Genomic DNA, 25,776 nt, shown 5'->3' with positions numbered 1-25,776 from the left:
CTCCAGTAGTTCATGCAAATATCCAGACCTAAGGAAAGTGGGGAGGGGATTGTAATTTTACAGTGTTGGCCTTTGCCAGCTCATGTAATTCTTTCCCAAATGGGCACATCTCAAATGCACAGCCGCAGAATACATCATATAATATGCAGTACACAGCACTGGAAGCTCAACCTACCAAGTAAAATGGAGCGGGTGAGTTAATATGCACAGTGTTTTCTTTTCTTTTTTTATAATGGACAAGAGCTACAGCACCTCACTGGATGTGTAGATGGACCGCTGACATGCAACACTGTCTGGTAATCCCCCCCCAGAATTATAAAGCAGTGTGGAGTGGGGGAGAAGTGTCAAAGAGTGCCGCAAAAGCGGTTCAAGAGGCCAGGGCAGAATAAGGGACCAACGTGAAGCAGGTCTGGAGCACTGGCACCAGACCCAGACAAAAGAGAAGCCAGGAGGAGTAAGTAGTTCGGTCTCCTGATGCTGAAATGGAGGAAATGAGGAAGGTCGCTAAACGTGGTCTAGATGGCTATAGAAGCCACAGCCTTGATTAGTGAGGGCAGAAGGGACAGAAGTGGGGCCAAAAAGGGATAAGTCAAGGGCCTTGGTGCTGGTCATGGGCACAGGGGAAGAGGTGGTAGGGCTGGGGGAAGTGGACTGCCAAGGGGGATATACTCACCTCTCGGGCTACTCACTCTTCCAGAGTCTTCTGCCCAGATCCAGCTGTGTTACTCTTTTCAGTGTGCTGCCCCTTGGTGAGGGAAGCTATGCTGCAAAAAACCTTGAAGAAACTTGAATCGTAAAGCGCTGCGGAATATGTTGGTACTATATAAATAAAGATTATTATTTTTAAAAAATGTGACGTGACCCATCAGGGTTACAGCAGATTTGGAGGTAGGCCATGCGTCCTTGCAATCTGGTGGTAGTGAATAAGGCATGTCTGTCTCCCAAGGACACTTAACTAACACTTTTTGGCTCAGGGGTATAGCTGGTGGGAGGATCTAACTCTTTTTGGCAATACTCAATGTATTTCTTTGGATAATTTGAAAGCAGCTGTTGTGTGTTTGTGTGCTGCCCTAGACTTAAAAAAAAACTGTATTTTTCAAGCTACAAAAAATGAACTAACATTAAAGAACTGATACTCATCCTACCAATGCCCTGACAAGGTATTTCCAACTTTGCTCAAGTCCCTGCTGCACTCTACTTCCTGCTCCCATCTCAACACACAAAGGTCCTGTAAATGACCTCTCAACCAATCACTGACCCCAGCAGTGACGGACCTAAGTCAGTGAATGGCTGATTGAGCATTTCCTGGGTACTCAGACAGAAGAAGTAAGCAGGGAGCAGGAGGAACCTAGGCAGCACCAGAAAGACATCTATTGGGGATCGGTGAAATGAGTTTCAGTGCTCCATAAATAAAATAAAAAACAGAACTGCTATAAGGAAGATGTTTAAGCGATACTTACTTTTCCTTTCCCCTGCGGCACGCCAAATGGACATAGTCTAATGGAGCCCAGAAGGCCAGCTGCGGCCAGACTGTACCCACTAACTGCCTCGGGAGAGGATTTCAGGGCTATCAAACGTTCTGTACAACGATCTAAAAGAGGGGCTGCTAGAGAAGGCAGAGAAAGAACGACACAGCGAAGGCACCAAGCTGAAGCTAAGCGGGCACTTAGACTAGGGTGGAGAACTACAGAGATCACAGTGTCCAGGAGCCCTAAAAGAAAGAGGGAAGCAACAACAACAAAATCTTCTGTTAGTTTTGTAAATGTATCCACAGACAAACATGAAAATAATCCCCAAATTTGCTGACACACAAATATTACCAAAGCTCGAGTCCCGTAGCAAAGGAGCAGCTGTGGTACCCAATCCTAAGATAAGATCACCAAGCTCTTGCAGGGCACAGACCAATGCATTCTGACTGGTAGCAATATCAGTATGACAGAACCGTGTCTCCACGTTACTGTCACTTAGTACAGCATCTAATGAGAAAGAAAACAGAAAACCCAATGGCAGTTAGCTGTCAGAGTGAAAGCAAGCAGAATGTTATCAGGACATCACAACCTTAAAGGGGTACTCTGGTTAGATGAAGTAACTGCCCGTCCACAGGATAGGGGGCAACTATTAAGATCTGTAGGGTAACGGGGACCCTGTAAATGAAACAAGGGCAGGTCGAGCATGCACATCACAGCCTTATTCATTCTCTAAGGGACTGCCTTTATGGTGGTGTATGCAGCCCGGTGATGGGAAAGCAAGTGGATTACCGCCAATTGCTGAGCTGCACCAGTACTTCTCATTTGAGACAACAGCGAGTACAACTGCAGCCCCACAATTAGAGTTCACATACAGATCCAGTGACTGGACTAAACCACGTACAGACACCCATAAAATAATAACTGACCATACTGTGAAAAAACACATATTAATGTCAGATTCCACCTTTCATTTTCCAAAGGAGATGTCAAAAATGGAAGCTGGAATCTGATTGGTTGCAACTAAGCCAGTTCTACTTTACACCAGTTTGGTAAATGACCCCATAAATGTTTGCACTTATTAATCCACTGACATCCAATATGATTAAATACTAGGGGAAGTAAAATCAAGTGATGGATGTGAAAAAATAGGCCAACTACATACCCACAGATTTCATGAGCTTCTTAAGGACCTCACTTATGTCTCTGACAGCTTCCAGCTGGGCCTTCTCTCCCAGCAATTCCCCTAAAGTGGCTCTGAGGATGTAGGAGATGCAACGTCTAGCACAAGCAGCTTCCACGGGTATGTGAGTTGCCTTCTGATGGGACACGATGTCCAAAAGATGAGTCAAGAGCAAAGGGATATTTCTGGATAGCCATTGGCCTCCAAGTGTGCTGATAAAAATGACGTAAGCCTACAGGGATAATTAATAGACATATCAGAAACTAAATGATTATAGAATGTTGACTTTTTCTTTCACATACTGTGGCAGATTAACATTTATACCGGCTCAACGCTAAACTATGAAGATCTTTTTGCATAGACCAACATTTATTTCTTATTTTATTCACCTATATTTATATATATTCTGCAGCGCTTTACGGACATTCTGTAAATTCTCAATCACCATGGGCCTGATTTATCATAACCTGGCAGCGTACACAGGGCTATGATAACCAGACGCGCTGCCGGGTGCTGCTTATAAATTAGGTGCAGCATCTGGCAGTCCGTGCACCTGAACTGAAATCTATGCCAGCACCAGTGTATTTGTACACCAGAAAACTGGCGTAGAAGATGATAAATGTGACAGGGACGCCGCTCCTGCTCCCTCCCCACGCCCTTTTTTAGGGAGGTGGGGAGGCCTGAGGAGAGACAGCGCTTGTAAAAAATATTTCCTGCAAGTGCCAGTGAAAAAGTTGCAAATGTGCAGTTTACAACTTTTTCACACCAGAAAACATACAAACTCTATGCAGATGTTGCCCTTGGTGGGATTCGAAATTAAGACCCCAGTGCTGCAAACACCAGTGCTAATTTTTATCAGGTGGTTACTGGCACATTTACTGTTTCTATAGTCATTCCTGATAACTGGCCCAAAGATCAGAGTAAAAGGACATTAGTCCATAGAGGTACCTGAGTTGCTCCCAGCCGCACATGGCGAGTGCTACTGCTACTTCCTCCCAGCATGTCTCCACCACCTCGTAGGAACCCAGAATTTCCACGTAGGAATCCAGTGGATAACAGACCAAGAGCATCTTCCACGGATAATCTGCGTGTACTTTGTCTTGAAGAGGCTGTCAAAGTAGAAAACATTTACTGCACAAAACATAGTAGATTAAAGTGAAGAATCAGTAACAGGACTACTAAATGCCCCTTTACACAGGCTGGGAAGTAGCCTGCTGCGCTATTCCATGATGGAAATCTGATTGAACCATTTCAAGTTAATGGGGTCCGTCGGGGACTATTGGAATCCATCATTGGATAGACTATTGTTCTATTCAGACAGCTCTAGTGATGGAACAGAAAATGGAAATGTTAGCGGTAGTGTGAACAGAGCCGAAGTGAAAGAAACACTGCTCATGTGTATTTGCAGTGAGAGAAGATTATCAATGAAAGACTCTGGCTGGGTCAGTGTTGTCTTGTGATCACTAGTGTAATGCAGTATAAGACATCAGCCACAATGGACAGCACCAGGATGTCGTGGATATATGCTATCTGATATTCCATTGGGGGGGGGGGGGGTCAGTCAGACCCCATGTATTTACAGCGAATATTGCAGTAGCCTCAGAGGCACTGAAGTACGACCAGCTGGAGGTGCACTTTTTATCCTGCTACTGTGCCTGCCTTTGAGTTTTTTCCCAATACACGTGCAAATGTGTTTTTCGACACTGCAACATTTGGTTGCATAGCGAGTAATTTTCGAATTTACTTTTATGTGGTGTTTGCAATTTTGTTAGGGCACCTAGGATGCAGTGTAGGGTACATGGGTTCACTTTCCATCTCCTTCCTACCCTTTACAGCTTTTACATACCAACATCACCCTAGTTTTTGTCTAAGGCTACCCTCTGCCAATGTATGGTCAGTGTTTTATCAGTAATTTTCATCAGAGATTGTGAGCCAAAACCGGGAGTAATAAGGTAAGATGAGGTACCTGCAGTACCTGCACCTGTTCTGTGTTTTTAAGGCGCCCCTGGTCCTGGCTCACAATCATTGATGGAAATCACTGATCAAACACTGACTGTGTAAAAATGGTCTTGGGCCTCATGCACATGACTGTATGTATTTTGCAGTCTGTAAAATACAGATACAGTGTGTGTTGCCTCTGCATTTTTTGCGAACCCACTGACTTCAATGGGTCTGTATTTTGCATCCAAGTATCGGACATCTTCCATACTTTAGCGAAACGGACATATGGATGCAGAAATCTCACAGATCACCTGTGTGCTTTACACCTCCATATCTCTTCTTTGCAAAAATATAGTACCATGTGTGCAAAATATGGACCATGGACCCACTGTCAAGTCAACGGCCTGCAAAAAAACGCAGACAGCACATGGAAAGCATCAATATTTTGCGGATCCACAATTTGTAGACCTAAAACGGAAAAGGTCGTGCGCATGGGGTCTTACTTTGTCCCACCACTGTATGATCTGTGAATGCATGTGTCATGTTTAGACCTGTATGTTATTAACTTATATATTTTTTATTGTATCTATATTTAAAAAAAATTGTTTTATGTATTACACTTTCAGTAAAACCCAACCACAGTTCAATACCTAAAAATAAACTGCCCTTTAATATATGTCAATGCAAGTATTAAAATCATATCTACCATGATCATAAAGAGGTATATATATTGTGTGAGGCAGAAAAACAGGTTAAAAAGTAAACCCCATTAAAAATTATTTACAAATGACTCACATGTTCCATGCACAGCCCTTGCTAGAACCTTTCCTAAGAGACGAGATACTTCTAGACGTACATCGTAGCTGCTGCCTTCAAAGGCCTTGAAGCAAAGAGAAACTAAGCTCTCAAGGTCAGAGCCCGACATGAAAGACGCTTCATTCTGAATGGCCAGTAGACACTGCGGAGAGGACAATAGAAAGGAATTGGTACTGTGAAAGTATCTGCCATATTTTTCTCCATTTTATGTACAGCAAGTTATGGGTTGAATGTAGTTCTACTTGTAGTTTCTTATGTTCTTGGGGTCAAGTTCCAAATATACATGCGTTCCTTTGTTAAACACAAAGTGGCCTAGATTATACAGTGTCTTGTCACAAGACCAATAACAACGCTATTATAACCTGAGGTTAAGAAGAACAAAACCCTGTTTAGACAGGTTATGGCACGGTTTCCACTCATGCGAGTTAGGGTACTTTCACACTAGTGGTTTTCTTTTCCGGCATAGCGTTCCGTCCTAGGGGCTCAATACCGGAAAAGAACTGATCAGTTTTATCCGCATGCATTCCGAATGGAGAGAAATCCGTTCAGGATGCATCAGGATGATTCAGTTCAGTCTTTTTGAACACTTGCCTGAATGCATTTTTTTCCATAGGATTGTATTAGTGCATTCCGGAATGCTGGATCCATCCTTCCGATCTGCGCATGCGCAGACCGAAAAAAAAAGGTGAAAAAAATAAATGTTGGATCCCTTTTTCCGGATGACACCGGAAAGACGGATCCGGCATTTCAATGCATTTTTCTCACTGATAGGGCATTTTTAAGACTGATCAGTCTTACGAATGCCATCAGTTGGTATACGTTTTGCCGGATCCAGCAGGCAATTCCGGCGACAGAACTGCTTGCCGGATAACTCTGCCACAAGTGTGAAAGTAGCCTTAGGCCTCATGCACACGACCGTTGTTTTGGTCCGCATCCAAGCCGCAGTTTTTGCTGCTTGGATGCGGACCCATTCACATCAATGGGGCTGCAAAAGATGAGGACAGCACTCCGTGTGCTGTGCGCATCTGTTGCTCCGTTCCTTGGTCCGCCCCAAAAATATAACCTGTCCTATTCTTGTCTGTTTTGCGGACAAGAATAGGCAGTTATACCAATGGGTGCCCGTGCCGTTCCACAAATTGCGGAACGCATACGGATGCCATCCATGTTTTGTGGAACGCAAAACACACAACGGTCGTGTGCATGAGGCCTAAGGCTGTGTTCACACTTCAGTTATTTCCATCCTTGATTGTGACCCAAAACTAGGTGGGGGTCAAAAACACAGGACAGGTGCAGATCTTTCCATTATAAAACTTATCTCTCAGTAGGCTTCACTGCTGGTTTTCTGGTTTTGGCTCACAAAAACTGATGGAAATAACTGATCGAATAACTGAAGTGTGAACCATAAGGTACAGGTACATTCTATTATTATAACTGACAAATGCTGCGGACAGCACAAATAATGAGACAGACCTTATATGTTGGGAACTAGAAACATCACTAGCTCCTATTAGATGATGGAGATGCTACCTGTTTAACCCCTTCCCGACCGCAATCTGTATATATACGTGATAGCTGCACATACCCCGTGCAGCTACCATGTATATAAACGTTCTGGCAGCTCTTTAATCCAAGCGCTGCAAAGTGCTTGGATTAAAGCTTCTGCCCCTGCCCTGCTGCTGTCATGGACAGCATACAGTGCAGTAATGCCGGCAAGGGACCAATCAGAGTCGCCCCTTGCCGGCAATCGATCCGATTGGTTAGTCTGTGCAGACTAACCAATCGAATCGCAGCAGTGAAAAAATCTGCGCTCTGCAGATCAGAGCCTGAAATCAGGTAGTGTCCTCGTGCCCCCCTCCGATCTGTGCGCCTCCAAGCCCTTGGCGCCCCTCTGTGCCCCCCCCCCCCGATCTGTGCCCCTTTCCTGCCTCCGATCTGTGCCCCTCACTGCCTCCTGCGTTCATCTGCCCTGATGCGGTCCGCCCCCTCCCCGCCCCATGCATTCATTTTTTAGCCGCCCCTCCTGCCCCATCCTCCCTCAATATTGTAGGCAGCCTACCGACCCCCCCCCCCCTTTCCAGCGCTGCCCCCGATCCCCCTTCTGTGTGTGATGGCGGCGGCTCCATTACTGAGCCGCCGCCGCCATCAGCAGAGAGTGTCAGCTCTATGCTGACACTCTCCTATAACCCCATAGATGCCGCGGTTGCGGCATCCATGGGGTTAACAGAGGGAGGGAGCCATGGCAAAGGTGTCCAGTGCTGCCACCTACAGGACACCTGGAAGTATTATACTTTGGAATGCAAGAGCATTGCAAAGTATAGTACAACTATCAGCCCCACTGGATCTTCAAGATCCAAGAGGGAACTGATAAAAAAAAAGTAAAAATAATAAAAGTAAAAAGAAATAAATAAATAAAAATGTAAATTAAAAAAAGAAATTGCCTTTTCCTATAAAAAATAAAATAAAATACACATATTAGGTGTCACCGCGTCCGTAACGTCCGTCTCTATAAATATATCACATGATAGACCCTGGTCCGATAAACACCATAAAAATAAAATAAAATAAAACTGTGCCAAAAAAGCTATTTTTGTAACCTTACATCACAAAAAGTGCAACAGCAAGCGATCAAAAAGGCTTATGAACCAATCAATCAAACCGTCACCTCGTCCCGCAAAAAATGATACCCTATTTAAGACAATCGCCCAAAAAATAAAAAAGCTATGGCTCTCAGACTATAGAGACACTAAAACATCATTTTTTTGGTTTCAGAAATGCTATATTGTGTAAAACTTAAATAAATAAGAAAAAGTATACATATAAGGCTACTTTCACACTAGCGTTCAGAGCGGATCCGTCTGAGATGGATCCACTCATATAATGCAGAAGGTGGATCCGTTTAGAACGGATCCGTCTGCATTATATTGTAAAAAAAATTCTAAGTGTGAAAGTAGCCTTAGGCTACTTTCACACTTGCGTTCGGAGCGGATCCATCTGGTGTCTGCACAGACGGATCTGCACCTATAATGCAAACGCTTAGATCCGTTCAGAACGGATCCGTTTGCATTACCATGAACAAAAAAAAATAATTTTTTTTATTTTTTATTCATGATAGTGCAAACGGATCCGTTTTGACTTTACAATGTAAGTCAATGGGGACGGATCCGTTTGAAGTTGGCACAGTATGGCTCAATTTTCAAGCGGATCCGTCCTCCCGGAGCGGAGGACAAACGCTGCCAGACAGATGCATTCCGAGCGGATCCGCATCCACTCAGAATGCATTAGGGCAGTGCGGATCCGTTCGGGGCCGCCTGTGAGAGCCTTCAAACGGAACTCACAAGCGGAGCCCCGAACGCAAGTGTGAAAGTAGCCTTAGGTATTGCCACGTCCGTAACGATCTTCTCTATAAAACTATCACATGACCTAACTCCTCAGATGAACACTGTAAAAATAAATAAATGAAAACTGTTCCAAAACAGCCAATTTTTGGGTCACCTTGCCCTATAAAGTGTAATAATGAATGATCAAAAAATCCTATGTACCCAAAAATGGTACCGATAAAAACCTCAACACTTTCTGCAAAAAACAAGCCCCTGCACAAGAAGATCGGCAGAAAAATAAAAAAACATATGGCATTCAGGAAACCAATCCAGCACAATCCTTCCAAAAACCGTATGGCATTCCTTTCCTTCTGCGCCCTGCCGTGTGCCCGTACAGCAGTTTACGACCACATGTGGGGTGTTTATGTAAACCGCGGAATCAGGGTAATAAATATTGAGTTTTGTTTGGCTGTTAACTCTCAATGTGTTAAAGAAAAAAAATATATAAAATGGAAAATCTGCCAAAAAAGTGAAATTTTGAAATTTCATCTCCATTTTCCTTTAATTCTTGTGGAACGCCTAAAGGATTAACAAAGTTTGTAAAATCAGTTTTGAGTAACCCGAGGGGTGTAGTTTCTACAATGGGGTCATTTATGGGGGTTTCCACTATGTAGGCCCCACAAAGTGACTTCAGACCTGAACTGGTCCTTAAAAAGTGGGTTTTGGAAATTTTCTTAAAAATTGTAAGAATTGCTTCTAAACTTCTAAGTCTTCTAACGTCCTAAAAAAATAAAATGACATTTCCAAAATGATGCCAACATAAAGTAGACATATGGGGAATGTTAAGTAATAAATATTTTATTAGGTATGACTTTCTGTTTTAGAAGCAGAGAAATTGAAATTTGGAAAATTGTGAATTTTTCCAAATTTTTTGTAAATTTGGGATTTTTTCATAAATAAAAGGTGAAATTTATTGACTCAAATATATGACTATCATGAAGTACAATGTGTCACGAGAAAACAATTTTAGAATGGCTTAGATAAGTAAAAGTGACGCACGTCAGATTTGTAAATTTTGACCTGGACACTGGGGCATCAATGACCCTTGGTCATGAAAGGGTTAAGGACTGCATTAGGGAAAGACTCCCCGCATAAAAGGATACTAGCCGCCCCACCTAAGTATGGTATGACCTTCCCTTCTATCTATTTTTATAATTTTCTGTGTATCGCTGTTTATTCGTCACAATCGTGGTGGTTGCTGTACGTGTAGTATTAAGTAGCCGGCCCTAGGTTTGCACTTTTGTGTACCAAAACGGGGGATATATTTTAACGATAATTAATAAAAGGTATATTTTAGGGTCCTAGTTTGAGTAGAGCGAATAAAATAATTTTTTGTGTCTGGGAGAAAACAGGTCTGTGCAACCGAATCTAGACATACTTTCACAAAAATACACTAGGAGCTTGGAGAAAGGGTTGATTTCTCCCAATTTACTTCCCACCCTAGGAATGACAGTATACTCCGGACGTCTTGAATCTGGATTTCTAGTTCCACTTTCGAATGTCCCACCAATAGAAAATCATCTAGATAAGGCACTATAATTATGTTTGATCTTCTTAGATGTGCCATCACCTCTGGGAGTTTGGGAGACCTCAAAGTGAAGGGCCTGATACTAAAAGTGATAAATTAAATCCTACATTCAAATCTCTCAGATAATTTTGAGAGGACTGATGGATTGATACACGGTAATAGGCATTTTTTATATCGATTGACGCCATCACACAGTCCTGAAAGAGATGTTGGATTGGTATATTTATGGACTCCATGTGGAACTTTTCATAAGACAGATATTTGTTTAGGTCTTTCAGATTTAGGATTGTATGAAAAGTTCCATTTGGCTTTGGTACTAGGAAAAGAGTTGAATAAAGGACTTCTACCAAATCTTCTTCCAGCACCAGAACTAAAACTTCCTTTTAACAGCCGGTAAGCTTCTTTTAGAATACTTCTGACCCAGCAGCTTGCAAAGATTTCTTCCCAGGCCTTAAAGAAAAAAAGAAAGGTGACCACCCCAACCAGAGGTCTGACGTAATTGCTGTGCTATTTCCCAGACACTGACTGGGACTTAAAGAGAAGCCCCTTTGATTTGCCACCATTTTTCCACTCTGTATTTTTTTTACCGCTTCCATTCACTTCTATGGGGCCCAGATAAACAGCCGAGCCAGTGTGGCCCCATAGGAATGACAGAGGGCAGCCACGCATGCACCCTCCTTCACTTTGATGGCCGCGTTTACGAGATAAGTGTGGGTCCCAGAGGTGGGACCTGCACATATCAGACAATGGGGATATATCCTAGCGATATGCCCCCATTGTCTGAGATAGAAAAACACCTCTAAGTAAAAGATCTGTGTCCTCAACTTGAAATAATGGCCCCCTGGATTGACTTCTTAAATTCTTCCATAGAAGGCTGTACTTCAGTCTTAATCATATCTTGAATATTATGAAGTAAGGCGGGAGACTCTTCAGCCCATATTTTGTCCAGACACTACTGACATACAGCTTTTGGGTAGGATGGATTCAACCTCTTTCTGCATACTCCACAATCCTTCCTAGTCTTATGGGGAGCCTTCTTAGGAATATCCTTAGGCCCCTGAAAATGCATATATACCACATTATAGGGCTTATAATATAAGGGCCTCCCGCATAAAAAATACAAGTGACAGGGGTATACCCCTCTTACCCTCCCAGGAACACCATGCTTTGTTCCAGATTAGCATCCTAGCATTCAGCACGCTGGTCTCCCTCTCCATCATAGCGCTGGAGTAATCATTTCTCAGTAAAGAAATCGCTGCCGAGCTTACTAGCAGCTCCTAGGCTCTTCTATGGGCGTCTGGCTGGAGTTCCTTTTTGAAATTGGCGCTCTTTTTATGCTGTCGCCCGACACGCCTCACTTCTGCGTGCCCCGCTGGAACGCAGGCTGAGTCCCAGAGACATGACTTCCAGTTTTCTGAGCTCCATACTAGGACTCTCCCCGCCTAATGAAAGAAGGAAGTGCTATGCTCGGCACGTCCCCAGACCTCTTCCACAGGCAGAAAGGGCGGACTTTAGACACCATACAGCAGCTCCTAGTGGAGACTTACGCCAACAGGTAACCTCCATATCTGTCGGTGTTATGGGGAGGGAGGCCCTACAGCCCCCTTAGTGATCCTGGTAATGAGGTCCATTCACCCTCTCATGTTGACAGGAAACTGAAGAAAGGAAGGAGAATGGGCCTTTTAAAGCGATCTTTGGGTTCCTTTTTCCTGTCCAAGGGGAGGGCGGATCTCTCACAGGTGCTGTCACAGGGCAAAATGAAAAAATAAAAAATATTCCACAGTTTTCAAACCAGCACCTGGATCTGAATACTTCTGTAATTGCATGTAACTAAAAAAGGAGATTTTTGTATAACATACCAGTAAAATCTCTTTCTCGCTCTTCATTGGGGGACACAGGAACCATGGGTATAGCTATGTCCTCTAGGAGGCGTTGTCACTAGTAAAAGCTGTTAGCTCTTCCCCTGGCAGCTATACCCCCTCCAGCCTGGAGAGAGAGCTACAGTTTGTGTACAAGCCGTAGGAGAAGGAAGCCAACCAAAGAGAAAACATGGAACACCAATCATGTCAAAGACCCAACTGGGTACTAACCAGAACAGCCACAACTGTGGTTGAACAACAATACTGGGTGGGTGCTGTGTCCCCCAATAAAGAGCGAGAAAGAGATTTTACTGGTAAGTTATACAAAAATCTCCTTTTCTCGCCCATATTCTTTGGGGGACAGAGGAATCGTGGGACGTCCAAAAGCAGTTCACAAGGAGGAAAAAAAACACAGACCAATGGAAGCAAGCGTCCCTGCAGGCATCTAAGAAACAGCCGCCTGCAAGACCATGCGGTCCAAGGCAGCGACCGCCGATGCATAAGTATGCACCTGGTAAAGTTTGGTAAATGTATGTAAGGAGAATCAAGTAGCCGCCTTACACAACTGTGCGGCCGAAGCGCGATTTCTCCGAGCCCAAGATGTGCCCACCCTTTCCTGGGCGCGGTAAGCCTCTGCAATTGCAGCCCGAATCCAACGTGCGATTGCCACCTTGGAGGCCGCCAATCCCTTGAGAGGACCCTCCGGAATCACAAAAAGCGAGTCCGTACAGCGGAAGGGAGCGGAGGATGCCAAATAGATTTTTGCCTTTGCCACCCACGCGGAGGCGAACACGGGCCTAAGGGCTGACCACGTGGCCGCAAAGAGGGATTTAATCCGACAATCTTTAGCGGACTGAAGGGAGGATCCATCAGCTATAGGAAAAGCCATATTTTTGGCTAGCTGTGCCACTGGTGGGTCCACCTTAGGAGGGGATATCCACGTGGAAACACAGTCTGCTGGAAAGAGATTTATATAGGATATCCAGCTAGTTGGGGGCGGAAAAACGCTTGTCTGGATGATCCCAAGCTTTGGAAACCACCTCTGAAAAATCACTATGGTGAGGAAACACCTTAGAGGCCTGTTTTGGACGGAAGAAGGATACCCCCTGTTGGTCAGTTTTGGGAGGATCATTCTGCACCCGGAAGGTGTCACGGATAGCAGCAAAGAGGCTGTCCACGGTGGAGGCCAACTTAGAAGGCTGCTTCGTATCCATCTCCAAATCCGAATTCTCAACCTCTCCTTCGGACAGCACGTCCCCAGGAGAAGAAAAAAAAGGAATCAGACCATACACGGGGCGGAGAGGGAGATGCGTCAGAGGAAGAAATGTGGTCTACTCTGAAACGCTTTTGTGAATGTCGTGCGCTGACAGAACCACCGGAGGGAAGTGACCTAGGGGGGTCGTCCGAGCGGGAATCTCTGGAGGGTGCATCCGAGGGAGGTGCAGCCTGCGCCGGTGGCGGATTCTCAACCAAGCGACCCACTATAGATGGGGTGGATTTGGAGATTTGCGCAAGGTTTTCCATGGCCTGAGAGAAAGTTCTGGCCCAATCGGGTAACTCGGCGGCCGGAGGGGGAGGCAGCAGTACGGGCTTAAGGGTGGCCCCCTGCCTAGGCTCTTGACAAGCAGAGCAGACAGAATCCGATTGCCCGCAAGGGAATTTTGCCTGGTATACAGAACAGACATAGTGGACAGCAATTGGCAGAGCCCCTGAGGGATCAGACATGATGGTAAGGCAATCTGGGCCTGGAGAGAGTACAGCAACCTGAGGAGAGAGCACAGAGCCTACCAGAGCCGGGAGAGAAGCCGTCCGGGAGGATATGTCCCCTTTAAAAAGAATTCCTGGATCACAGTGGCGGGAAGAGTAGGCCCTCTCAGGCTCTGCATCTCCCGCCCAAAATCGCCTGGAGCCGGCTGCCGCCCGAAACTAAGTGCCGGAAGCCGCCGCTGCAGTAGGTCTGCGCAGTCCTTCCCTGCACTCCAATCCGCTGGTAGGCCACGCCCCCCTTTTCACCGGCGCTCCAGGTCCGAAGCGCAGAGCGCTTAGAAATACAATCACCCCTCCGGTCGGGCTAGAAGACCGGAGGGTGACGCTTACTGCCGTCTGTGAGGGGGGAAGTTGGGAGGGGAGAACTCTATGTTCAAAATTAGACCCTTTACGTAATTAACCCTTTCTGTAGCAAGCGCACGCCGCAATTCGTCAACCTCTCATTGTTCTCCACTTGAGTGCACATTAACCCTCTGTAGGGATCGCACTCTGGGAATCTTGCTGGCGGGCGGGACGACGGCGACGGCCTGGAGCAGGCTTCACTTACAGTCCAGCCGTCTTCACCCCTCCTCTGGTCCAGCAGGGTCACCCCTTCAGCTACTGGCAACGTAGTGTAATGACCGGCAACACACACAGGGAGGAAAACAGGGAAAGCCCTGCACAAGGGAGAGGGAAAGGTGGTGACCCCTAACTCACCTTGCAGCTGGTACCTGCCTGCCCTGTCGTCCCTAGACGGGTTCCTCACCCGTGCGGCGATCACGTGCCTAAACCCTGGCTTTCCCTGAAATGAGCCCTAGATAATGAACGGGCCGGTGGGATCGCTAGTCCTCACCACTGCACTAAGAGGGAAACACCAGGGAGAGGACAGACAATACAGACAAACACAAACACCCAGGTGGACGGCAACAATTGTCCACAAAGGTCCAACAGGGATCCGGAGGGTAGCGTTCTAAGGCAACACTCAGAGAACGCAGCAACACAGCTCCAGTGGGTCAGAATAGATGTCCAGGCAGGAAGCTCTATATCTGGCAACCAGAGAAGTGTGAGAGGGGAATATAAGGAGGATTGGGAGTGCTGGACAAGGAACAGCTGAGAGAAGGAGCTACGGATCCCTGAGTGAGCCAAAAGGGTTTGTAAAGCAAACCCAGAAAGCTACAATAAGGAAACTTCCCTATCTGACATAGAGCGTGCAGCCAACCGCTGCGACCTCCTGACCCCGGGTACAACGGAGTCAGGCGTGGCTCTTGACACCCTCGTGACAGTACCCCCCTCTCTACGAGGGGCCTCCGGACACTCAGGACCAGGTCTCTCAGGATGAGAGGCATGAAAAATCCGGACTAGCCTGTCGGCGTTTACCTCAGACGCAGGAACCCACATTCTTTCCTCGGGACCGTAACCTCTCCAGTGCACCAGATATTGGAGAGAGCGGCGGACCCGACGAGAATTAACAATTTTGGATATCTGAAATTCCAAACTACCATCCACGACAACAGGAGGGGGTGGCAGCGGTGACGGTTCTAGAGGTGGAACATATTTTTTGAGTAACGACTTATGAAAGACATTATGGATTTTAAAAGTCTGAGGTAACTCCAGGCGAAAAGCCACGGGGTTGATGATGGCTACAATCTTGTAAGGACCAATAAACCTAGGACCCAGTTTCCAAGAGGGAACCTTCAACTTGATATTCCTTGTAGACAGCCACACATAGTCATTCACTCCTAGGTCCGGACCTGGCGACCGTCTCTTATCAGCCATGCATTTGTATTTACCTCCCATATTTTTCAAGTTAGCTTGCACCTTCTGCCATACTGATGAAAGAGATGACGAAAACCGTTCCTCTTCGGGAACCCCAGAAGACCCCCCCTCTTTGAAAGTACAGAATTGGGGATGAAAACCATATGCACCAAGAAAAGGTGACTTGCCAGTGGATTCCTGACGGCGATTATTTATGGCAAACTCAGCTAACGGTAAATATGACGACCACAACTCTTGGTTTTCAGACACAAAACATCTTAGATATGTCTCCAGGTTTTGGTTGGTACGCTCAGTCTGTCCATTCGACTGAGGATGGAAAGCTGAGGAAAAGGACAAGTGAACTCCTAAACGGGAACAAAAAGCTTTCCAAAATTTAGAAATAAACTGGGTTCCCCGGTCCGAAACAACATCGGAGGGGACCCCGTGAAGCTTCACGATCTCACTGACGAATACCTGAGCAAGAGTTTTAGCATTAGGTAGTGCGGGTAACGCAATAAAGTGTGCCATTTTGCTAAACCTGTCCACTACTACCAAAATCACTGTTTTACCCGCAGACAAAGGTAAGTCAGTGATAAAATCCATAGACAGATGTGTCCATGGTCTATTGGGAATGACGAGTGGTAATAGAGACCCTGCAGGACGTGTATGTGAAACTTTTGCGCGCGCACAGGTAGAACAAGAAGACACAAAATCCAATACATCCTGACGCAACCTTGGCCACCAAAAACGACTGAGACAATAGCTCTAAGGTTGCTTTACTACCCGGGTGCCCAGCAAGTGCCGAATTATGATGTTCCTTTAATAATTCGAGACGTAGGTTCAACGGTACAAACAACTTCTCTGAAGGGCAAGAGACCGGGGCGTCCCCCTGGGCCTCTAACACCTTCCCCTCCAAGGCAGAGTGTACAGCCGAGACAACCACTCCTCTTTGTAGAATGGGTACCGGATCACTCACATTACCCCCTCCAGGGAAACAACGAGATAGTGCATCAGCCTTGGTATTCTTTACCCCAGGACGATAGGTAATCACAAAGTTAAACCTGGTAAAAAATAGCGACCACCTAGCCTGTCTAGGGGTGAGACGCTTAGCTGATTCGAGGTACAGGAGATTTTTGTGGTCCGTAAACACAGTGACGGGGTGGACTGCCCCCTCTAAAAAGTGACGCCACTCCTCAAACGCAAGTTTAATAGCTAACAGTTCCCTATTGCCAATATCGTAGTTCTGTTCCGCTGCAGATAGTTTTTTAGAAAAGAAAGCACAAGGACGCCATTTGCCAGGAGACGGACCCTGAGACAGCACAGCCCCCACTCCCACCTCTGATGCATCGACTTCAACAATAAAAGGCTGAGAGACATCAGGTTGGACTAGTACAGGTGCTGAGGTAAACCTCTCTTTTAGAGAGGAAAAAGCAACTTTAGCGGCGTCAGACCATTTAGAAAAATCAGTCCCCTTCCTAGTCATGTCAGTAAGGGGTTTTACGATCACCGAATAATTTTTAATGAATTTCCTATAGAAATTCGCAAAGCCCAAGAACCGTTGTAGTGCTTTGAGGTTCTCAGGAAGATCCCAATCCAAAATTGCCTGGACCTTCCTAGGATCCATACGGAAACCTGACGCAGATAAATAATAACCTAGGAATTGTATCTCCTGAACGGCAAAAACACATTTTTCAATTTTAGCATATAATTCATTCGTCCGTAGGACCTGTAGTACTTGTCTGACATGCTCCTCATGTGTTTTCAGATCAGACGAATAAATTAAGATATCATCTAGGTATATTACCACAAACCTGCCGATTAGATGACTAAAAATGTCATTAACGAAATGTTGAAAGACGGCAGGAGCATTGGTCAGGCCGAAAGGCATAACTAGATTTTCATAATGCCCCTCAGGGGTGTTAAAAGCTGTCTTCCACTCATCCCCCTCCTTGATACGAATCAGATTGTAGGCCCCCCTAAGATCGAGTTTGGAGAACCACCTAGCACCCGCAATCTGGTTAAACAGGTCAGGAATGAGAGGAAGAGGGTATGGGTCTCGGATGGTTATCCGATTTAATTCACGAAAATCTAGGCAAGGACGCAGGCCCCCATCTTTCTTTTTAACAAAGAAAAACCCTGCAGCCACGGGTGAAGAAGAGGGTCTGATGTGTCCCTTAGCCAGACTCTCGGAGATATAATCTTTCATGGCTTGTCTCTCTGGACCTGAAAGATTATATAACCTGGTCTTGGGTAATTTTGCGCCGGGAATGAGGTTAACCGGGCAATCATAAGGACGATGAGGTGGTAACTTCTGACAACCCTTTTCAGAAAAAACGTCCTCAAAGTCCGAAACAAATGTAGGTAGGGTAGTTATGGAGGCGACTAAGCAATTGCTATTTAAGCAATTTTCTCTGCACGGCTCACTCCACTCCAATATCTCCCTGGCCTGCCAATCCACCACTGGATTGTGCGCTACCAACCAGGGTAGGCCCAGCACCACCGGAGTGGGAAGCCCCTCCAGAACATAACATGAAAGCATCTCGTTATGGTGGTCCCCTACCCGAAGGTGTAAATTATGAACGATGTGGGTGAGGTTTCTCTGAGACAGAGGAGCAGAATCTATAGCAAATATGGGAATAGGTCTCTGTAACGTACAGAGAGACAAACCCATAGTGCGGGCAAAATGGGCATCTATCAAATTTACCCCTGCTCCACTGTCTAGAAAGAAAGAAATAGTCTCTGTCTTATCACCAAAAACAATAACCGCTGGCAACACAAATTGCGATGTACGTATGGAGGAAACGTATACCCCCCGGCTGACATCCTCCACACAGCCTGGGGTTAGTAGTTTTCCGACGGTTTTTTTGTTTCTGAGGAAAGAAGGACAGACGTTAATGAAATGACCCCTCTCCCCACAAAAAAAACAACCCCCACGCCTACGGCGAACCTCAGGAGGACGGACCTGACGAGTAGTTCCTCCTAGCTGCATAGGCTCGTCTATGTCCGTACAGACTAACTGCTGCTTGGGAGGGGTTATCAATGGCTCCGGTTTTTTCAACCTGTCCCTAAGGCGTCTATCTATACGGATAGAAAGGGACATAACTGCATCAAGGGAAAAGGGGGTCTCATACAATGCAAGCGCATCCTTAACCCTTTCGGATAACCCAGAGCAGAACTGACTCCTGAGAGCCGGGTCGTTCCATTGGGTATCCGTAGCCCACCTACGGAAGTCAGAGCAATACTCCTCTACCGGCCGCTCTCCTTGTAGGAGTCTCCGTAATTTTGATTCAGCCAGTGCGACTCGGTCAGGGTCGTCATATATGAGACCCAAGGCCCCGAAAAACTCATCCACTGACCGAAGAGCCTGGGAATCAGTAGGTAAAGAGAACGCCCAGGACTGCGGGTCCCCCTGCAGCAGGGAAATAACAACCCCCACCCGCTGTTCTTCATTACCAGAGGAGTAAGGACGCAGTTTAAAGTATAGTTTACAGGCCTCACGGAACGTCAAAAACTTGTCCCTTCCCCCAGAAAATCTGTCAGGGAGAGGGACCTTGGGTTCCGCAACAACCTGGTTACCAGTAGCAACCGCTGGGCTTGCGGTCTGTTGTAATTGCTGCTGTTGCTGGAGGACCGACGCCTTCAATCCTGCCACCTCCAAAGACAGGCCATGAAATTGTTCGGACAGAGCAGCAATTGGATCCATACTGGATTCTAAGTAGGTAAAAATTTTTTTTTTTTTTTTTTTTTTTTTTTTTTTACCTACACAAAAATAAGGGCCAGATATAATGTAATGACCGGCAACACACACAGGGAGGAAAACAGGGAAAGCCCTGCACAAGGGAGAGGGAAAGGTGGTGACCCCTAACTCACCTTGCAGCTGGTACCTGCCTGCCCTGTCGTCCCTAGACGGGTTCCTCACCCGTGCGGCGATCACGTGCCTAAACCCTGGCTTTCCCTGAAATGAGCCCTAGATAATGAACGGGCCGGTGGGATCGCTAGTCCTCACCACTGCACTAAGAGGGAAACACCAGGGAGAGGACAGACAATACAGACAAACACAAACACCCAGGTGGACGGCAACAATTGTCCACAAAGGTCCAACAGGGATCCGGAGGGTAGCGTTCTAAGGCAACACTCAGAGAACGCAGCAACACAGCTCCAGTGGGTCAGAATAGATGTCCAGGAAGGAAGCTCTATATCTGGCAACCAGAGAAGTGTGAGAGGGGAATATAAGGAGGATTGGGAGTGCTGGACAAGGAACAGCTGAGAGAAGGAGCTACGGATCCCTGAGTGAGCCAAAAGGGTTTGTAAAGCAAACCCAGAAAGCTACAATAAGGAAACTTCCCTATCTGACATAGAGCGTGCAGCCAACCGCTGCGACCTCCTGACCCCGGGTACAACGGAGTCAGGCGTGGCTCTTGACACCCTCGTGACACGTAGTGGCAGGAAGCTGGAATAGGGACTTGGATGGGTGACCCTTAGCTGGCGGGATGCAGGGGAGCGAGGCTGCCCTGGTCCCCTTGTCTTCTTGTGGGGGAGGTGGCGGACCAACGCTGGCGTGCTCCGCTGGGAGAACAGGGAGGCTAGTCGTCCACTGTTTCCCACCTGAAAAAGAAGAAAGAATAAAATAAGAAACTAAAATAAAAAAAATCTTCAGGAGCTTCAGGGAGGTCTTGCCTTCTATTGACACAAAAAAAACTGAAGCTCTCTCTCCAGGCTGGAGGGGGTATCGATGCCAGGGGAGGAGCTAACAGCTTTTACTAGTGTCAACGCCTCCTAGAGGACATAGCTATACCCACGGTGTCTGTGTCCCCCAATGAATATGGGCGAGAAATGTATTATAGCTACTGAGTGATTCAATGAACGCTATCTGCAAACCTGCTGTTTGATCTTTTTCTAATTTCTCTTGAGACGGAAGCACATGCTCAGTTCCATCCTTCAACTGATACCAGAAAGAGCACGTTCCCTGAGATAGGACACATCCCTAGGCTGGCAGCTTGAAATAAAAGTAGCAAACCAATTGGGGCAATGAATGGGAAGATCTCTGGATCCATGTGTATAGTGCTGGTTCTAGCTTTGTTAGAAAGAGGATTTCATGTATTACATGATGTCTGATTTTCATTTTATACATTAATTATGGGATAACCCCGTTTTAGGGTAGTTTCTCCCACATCTCTTTTGAAATTCAATCTTGTATTTCATATTGCTTTCTGGCTTACATAAATGTACACAGCAGCCAAGGGATGACTTTCAGTTTGTAAAGACTGTACTCTAACCACACAATATGCATACATGGCTCTATGAGGAAGCCCCAATGAAAAATAACATTTCTGTTAGGATCACTTAGAGGTAATCACCTGTGCAGTTGCGCAGCGCACAGACATGGATCGATCCATCAGACATGAGCGTGCAGCCTTGTAGATGTCTCGATGGCAGGAGGAGAGAGATGTTCCAAGACCAGCGACAATTCTTTCGAAACTGAGCATTATTTCAGTTCTTCCCTGAGACTGCAAGGAAAAACATATTCTTGCAAAAGCAGAAATGCCAAAGAGAGAAGATAGAGAGGCCTGTGATGAGCAACGTCTTGTACTTCTGGGGTGGAGGGGCTCTAACCTTCACAGTCCAGGACGTCACACATCAACAACAAGCACACGGTCCTGAGACTGCATGTTAGACTGGTTTACAGTGACATTTCAGACTACAGGCAGTACACTAGCAACTCATATATCAGACTGCATTTGAACTAAGATTGTAAAACCCTTTAAAGGGATCATCCATTTTATTAGGGCATATAGGAGGAGATCTATACAAGAAGAGGATCTGAACTTCTAGCTGTAGGACTTGGCTGAACCAAGTATCACACAGCTCAATGCCCTGCTTGACCCCTGGGGAAGCCACATTCTGTGCGTGGGGCTATAGACCCTTCTCCACAGAGCCAGGATTGGTTCTCACAGAGGAGCTGGTAAGTCTATTACATTTATCCATGCCCATGCTATAGCTTTAGTGAGGCACTCTGCTCATTATTATCACTCTGGGGTGATTGGTTTGGTGGTTAGTACTTATCAGGATACTACACCTATAATATTCAAAGATTACTACAGGGAGAATCTGCTGCGGGAAAGAAGGGTGGCCTGAGTGGACAGCTATAACTTACCTCTGCACTTCGCAGAATTTTAAGTAGGTTGGTGACAGTGTCACTGAATGTGCTTCCTAGAAGACGGCCCAGCTTATGGTAAAGTGCTCCAAGACAGGCAACCGCAGCCCTGCATAGTGAAAAGTTATTATCAGATCAACAGCTGCATCTTTAAAGGCAATCTGTCACCACGATTCTGGACTTCTACCTGCAGTAACACTTGAGCAGTACTGTAGATAAGGAGTCCAGATAGCCATTTTTTGTTTTCCTACTGCCACCCCGTTCCCCCAATGTCAGCACTAGAAGCTAGGCTGGAACACAGTCCGGGCTGCTGTGCTTACATAATGTAGTGGATCCCTGTGCACATGCGCAGCAGTCCTGACAATGTGTTTTATTGCAACCATGGGTGCTGACTGCAGGGGTTCGGGGGCAGTAGGAAAGTAAAAAATAGTGCTCATGTATTACTGTAGATAAAAGTCTAAAATCATGATGAGATTCTCTTACCCATCTCTCTTTAGTCAGAAGGTGTGTGCTGTATTCACAGAAAAAGAAATTATTTGATAATCAAAGACATTCAGAAAATACATACAGCTTGTTTGGAAGGCAGCTGGGAGAATCATCCTTGCTGCGGATCAGCTCATTGCATCTGTCAATTGTCTCATACACAGAAAAAGTGTCTCCTGCGCTGTAAACAACGGCAAGATTGTGAGCCAGGAGCTGACGAACCGGAGGACCAGGGGATCCCATCATTATTAAAGTCAGTTGTTCCACCAACTGTTTCTGGTTCTGCTTCACTTCAGTCTAAAAACAACAAACATGGCGGTTAATGCACGACATACAACAACAACAACAAAAAAACCACCAGTCAGTGAGTCAACACAGCAGCAAACAAAAAATAACCTTAAAGGGGTTTTCCCATCTCTAGAAATGCCCCCATTGTCTGATAGCTGCGGGCACCTACAATGAGAACGAAGCGAGGACCCGCACCTATCAGACAATCTGGGCATATCCTAGCGATATGCCCCCATTGTCTGAGATGGGAAGACCCTTTAATAAAAAAAAACAATACGGTAAAAAACCAAAGCACCGAAAACGTCTTCCAGCACAGAACTGCGAGATAATGTCCAAAAGCAGAAAACTGAGCTGCTTCTCTAACTTCAGCTAGGTTCGAATAGAGCGTTGGTATGGATGCTTGACTGCCACTCCATACACAATCCTAGGGAATTACTAATAGTAGCCCCCAGCGGCCAAACACTTAGCGCCTACACTGTGAATAGGTGTAAATATGTCTGGAGGAAAAAGCCCTTTAATCATTTACTTTGAGCTTTCTTGCTGAATGACCTCTACCTATGTCAGAGCCACTCAGGGTATGACCGAATGTTCCGGTTTCCCGATGCCGTTTTGGAAGCCAAAATCAGGAGTGAATTAAAAAAAACGAGAAGTATCTGTCCTTTATACTTTCTATCCTTCTATGATCCACTCCTGATTTTGGCTTTCAAAACTACAGAAAAAAACCTGACTGTGTGGCCGCACCCTTAGGCCGCTTTCACACGAGCGAGTTTTCTGTGCGGGTGCAGTGCGTGAAGCGAACGCGTAGCACCCACACTGAATCCTGACCCATTCATTTCAATGGCTCTGTGCAATTTTTTTTTTTAGTTCTGCGTTGAGTGAGAATCGCAGCATGTTCTATATTCTGCGTTTTTCACGCAGCCCTGCTCCCATAGATGTGAATGGGGCTGTGTGAAAAACAGGATTTAATCCATATGCAGTCCGGGTGCAATGTTTTTCACTGATGGTTGCTAGGAGATGTTGTTTGTAAACCTTGAGTTTTTTTCAGGCGAGTGAAAAACGCATCAAAACGCATTGCACCCGCGCAGAAAAAAACTGAACGCAATCTAAGCTAACTGAACTTACTTGCAAAATGGAGCAAGTTTCACTGAACGCACCCTGAACGCATCCGGACACAATCTGTATCATATGTGTGAAAGGGGCCTTAAGGTACGGATTTCAAAACAGAAATTCCGCACAAATGTTCCTGCAGATTTCTGAGCATTTCTGCACCAAAATGCGCCTGTTACTTGCGGATTTACTGCGGATCTGACACAGATGTCACCCTTTGCACTGCACACTAAAAATACCTGACATGCTGTAGATTTCTAAATCCGCAAGGCAGTCAATTTCCACATGGGAAAAAAAAGCAAAGTGAATATGAGATTTGTCTAAGTTCATTTAATTTGCTGGTTCTATATTAGGCCCCATTCTCACGACTATTTTTCTCATTGGGTCCGCTAAAAAGGGATAACACGCTGTCCGCATCCGTATGTCCGTTCCGCAATCCTGCAAAAAGGATAGAACTTTTCCTGTTCTTGTCCGTTTACGGACACTGATGTCTGCACAATGCATACGGTCGTGTGAATGCACCCTTACACTGGTTTTCTGTACAAAAATCTACAACATGTGCAGGTGGCCTAGGTGTTTTTTCACATGCTCCATAGCCACATCGGTCATTTGCTAATTAGAAATACGCCTAATTTATGTGCATTTCTGGAGCAGGTGACGGCGTTAAGGATCTGCGGCTTCTCCCCGCTCACGCCAGGTCTAAAAAAAGTGGGTGGGGAAGGGGACGTTTTAGACGTATTAAATGGTCTAAATGCCAGACCGCTCGGAAGCTTTCTTCCAATTAGAAGCCGGCGCCTCTTTATAACTCCAGCGGATCCACCGCCACCGGTCTCTAAAACGCCAGTCTTAATAAATGTGCCCCATTGTGATTTTCCCAAATCATTGCCCTATATAGGAGAGGTGATATGAAGATTGCATGTTAAAGTCCCATGTGGGGACTAAATAAAAAAAGAAATAAAGCTTAAAAAAACTGCCAAATCCCCCTCTTTCCCCATCTTAAAATTAAACAAAAAAAAGTCAATAAATATCTAAATTCCCTGTATGGTGAATAAAAATAAAAATGGCAATTCGCATGAGGTTTTTTCACCGCTGGAAACCCTCCAGGTGAACCTAGCCTAGGGAACCGAGGGATATGATGTGGATGAAAGAAGGGCGATTGTTTTTACAGTTTCGTAGTAGAACTACGCGTTCAGCCCGCCGCGTGCACGTTATTTTACCGGTGGAAGGAAATCAACCACTGGAAAAAGATTAGACTGATTACATGTCAGACACTTGTTACCCCTGAGCGGGACAATTGGGCAGCACACATGTTACACTGCCCTTCAATAACAGTAAATGGGACAACCTGTGCCTCCATAGTGGAGCCGCTGCCAATTCTCAACTCCTTGCATTCCTATGGGCACAAAGTTGTGCCCGGCCCGGGCCTAGGACATGTACACACTGGCACAGCTCTGGTCAGAGGCAGGTAGCTGGAGGACTCGGGGGCACAGTGGTTACAGTCCTGGTACCCCCCGCTTCCCGTACTGCGCCCCGGGCACCGCTTCCCGTCTTTTCTAAGTACGGCCCCGCCCCTTCGCTTATTACCCGGGCTGTAACGGGCAGCACCATCCTCAGATACCGGAGCCATTCAAGTATCCGTAAACCCCGCTGCGGCTCCTCCAGTCCGGCAACATCCAGCACAGCCAGCCGCTCCATTTCTCGCTTTAGTGTCGTGCCTCTCACATCTGAGATCTGATCAGAAGTCTGTCGGAGCCGCCAGGCTTGCTATCGGCAATCGTTTCCAAAACCTGTCATTCAGAAGGCTCGGCCATCGACCGGCTGACCTGCGGAGCGTCGATGCTATCGATGTGGGCATTGAGACGGTCCCAGGGCGTTTCGGTGACTCAGGTCACAATGCAGAATGAGCCAGCAGATGGTTACTCAGTCATTAGTCATGTGCAGGGATGCCAACAGTCACAGGCCCAGATTTACTAATCCCAGAGCTCAGGCTGGAGGATAGATCTGGTAGAAGACACACTTTTCTCTGACTCTATACCAACTATTGGTTGGCTTACTGTGGCACAGATTTTTTTT

General features: G+C 46.1%; 1 protein-coding gene across 1 annotated transcript in view; it reads right to left on the bottom strand.

Annotated features, from left to right (window-relative positions):
- HEATR5A (HEAT repeat containing 5A) overlaps positions 1–25,514 on the bottom strand; it is a 154,185-nt gene extending 128,671 nt beyond the window's left edge. Inside the window, exons 1-9 of the mRNA XM_044271730.1 lie at positions 25,288–25,514; positions 22,394–22,605; positions 21,826–21,934; positions 21,029–21,178; positions 5,386–5,548; positions 3,598–3,758; positions 2,632–2,881; positions 1,821–1,976; positions 1,461–1,711 (exon numbers count right to left, since the gene is read on the bottom strand). Of these exons, the coding sequence (XP_044127665.1) occupies positions 1,461–1,711; positions 1,821–1,976; positions 2,632–2,881; positions 3,598–3,758; positions 5,386–5,548; positions 21,029–21,178; positions 21,826–21,934; positions 22,394–22,605; positions 25,288–25,398 (1,563 nt within the window). The 5' untranslated portion in view covers positions 25,399–25,514. The remainder of the gene's footprint in view (positions 1–1,460; positions 1,712–1,820; positions 1,977–2,631; positions 2,882–3,597; positions 3,759–5,385; positions 5,549–21,028; positions 21,179–21,825; positions 21,935–22,393; positions 22,606–25,287) is intronic.
- Between the last annotated feature and the right edge of the window lie 262 nt (positions 25,515–25,776).

This window comes from Bufo gargarizans, chromosome 11, assembly GCF_014858855.1.
Source record: "Bufo gargarizans isolate SCDJY-AF-19 chromosome 11, ASM1485885v1, whole genome shotgun sequence".
NCBI lineage: Eukaryota > Metazoa > Chordata > Amphibia > Anura > Bufonidae > Bufo > Bufo gargarizans.
Note: the sequence above shows the minus strand (reverse complement) of the source record. Positions and strands in the feature narration are given on the sequence as shown.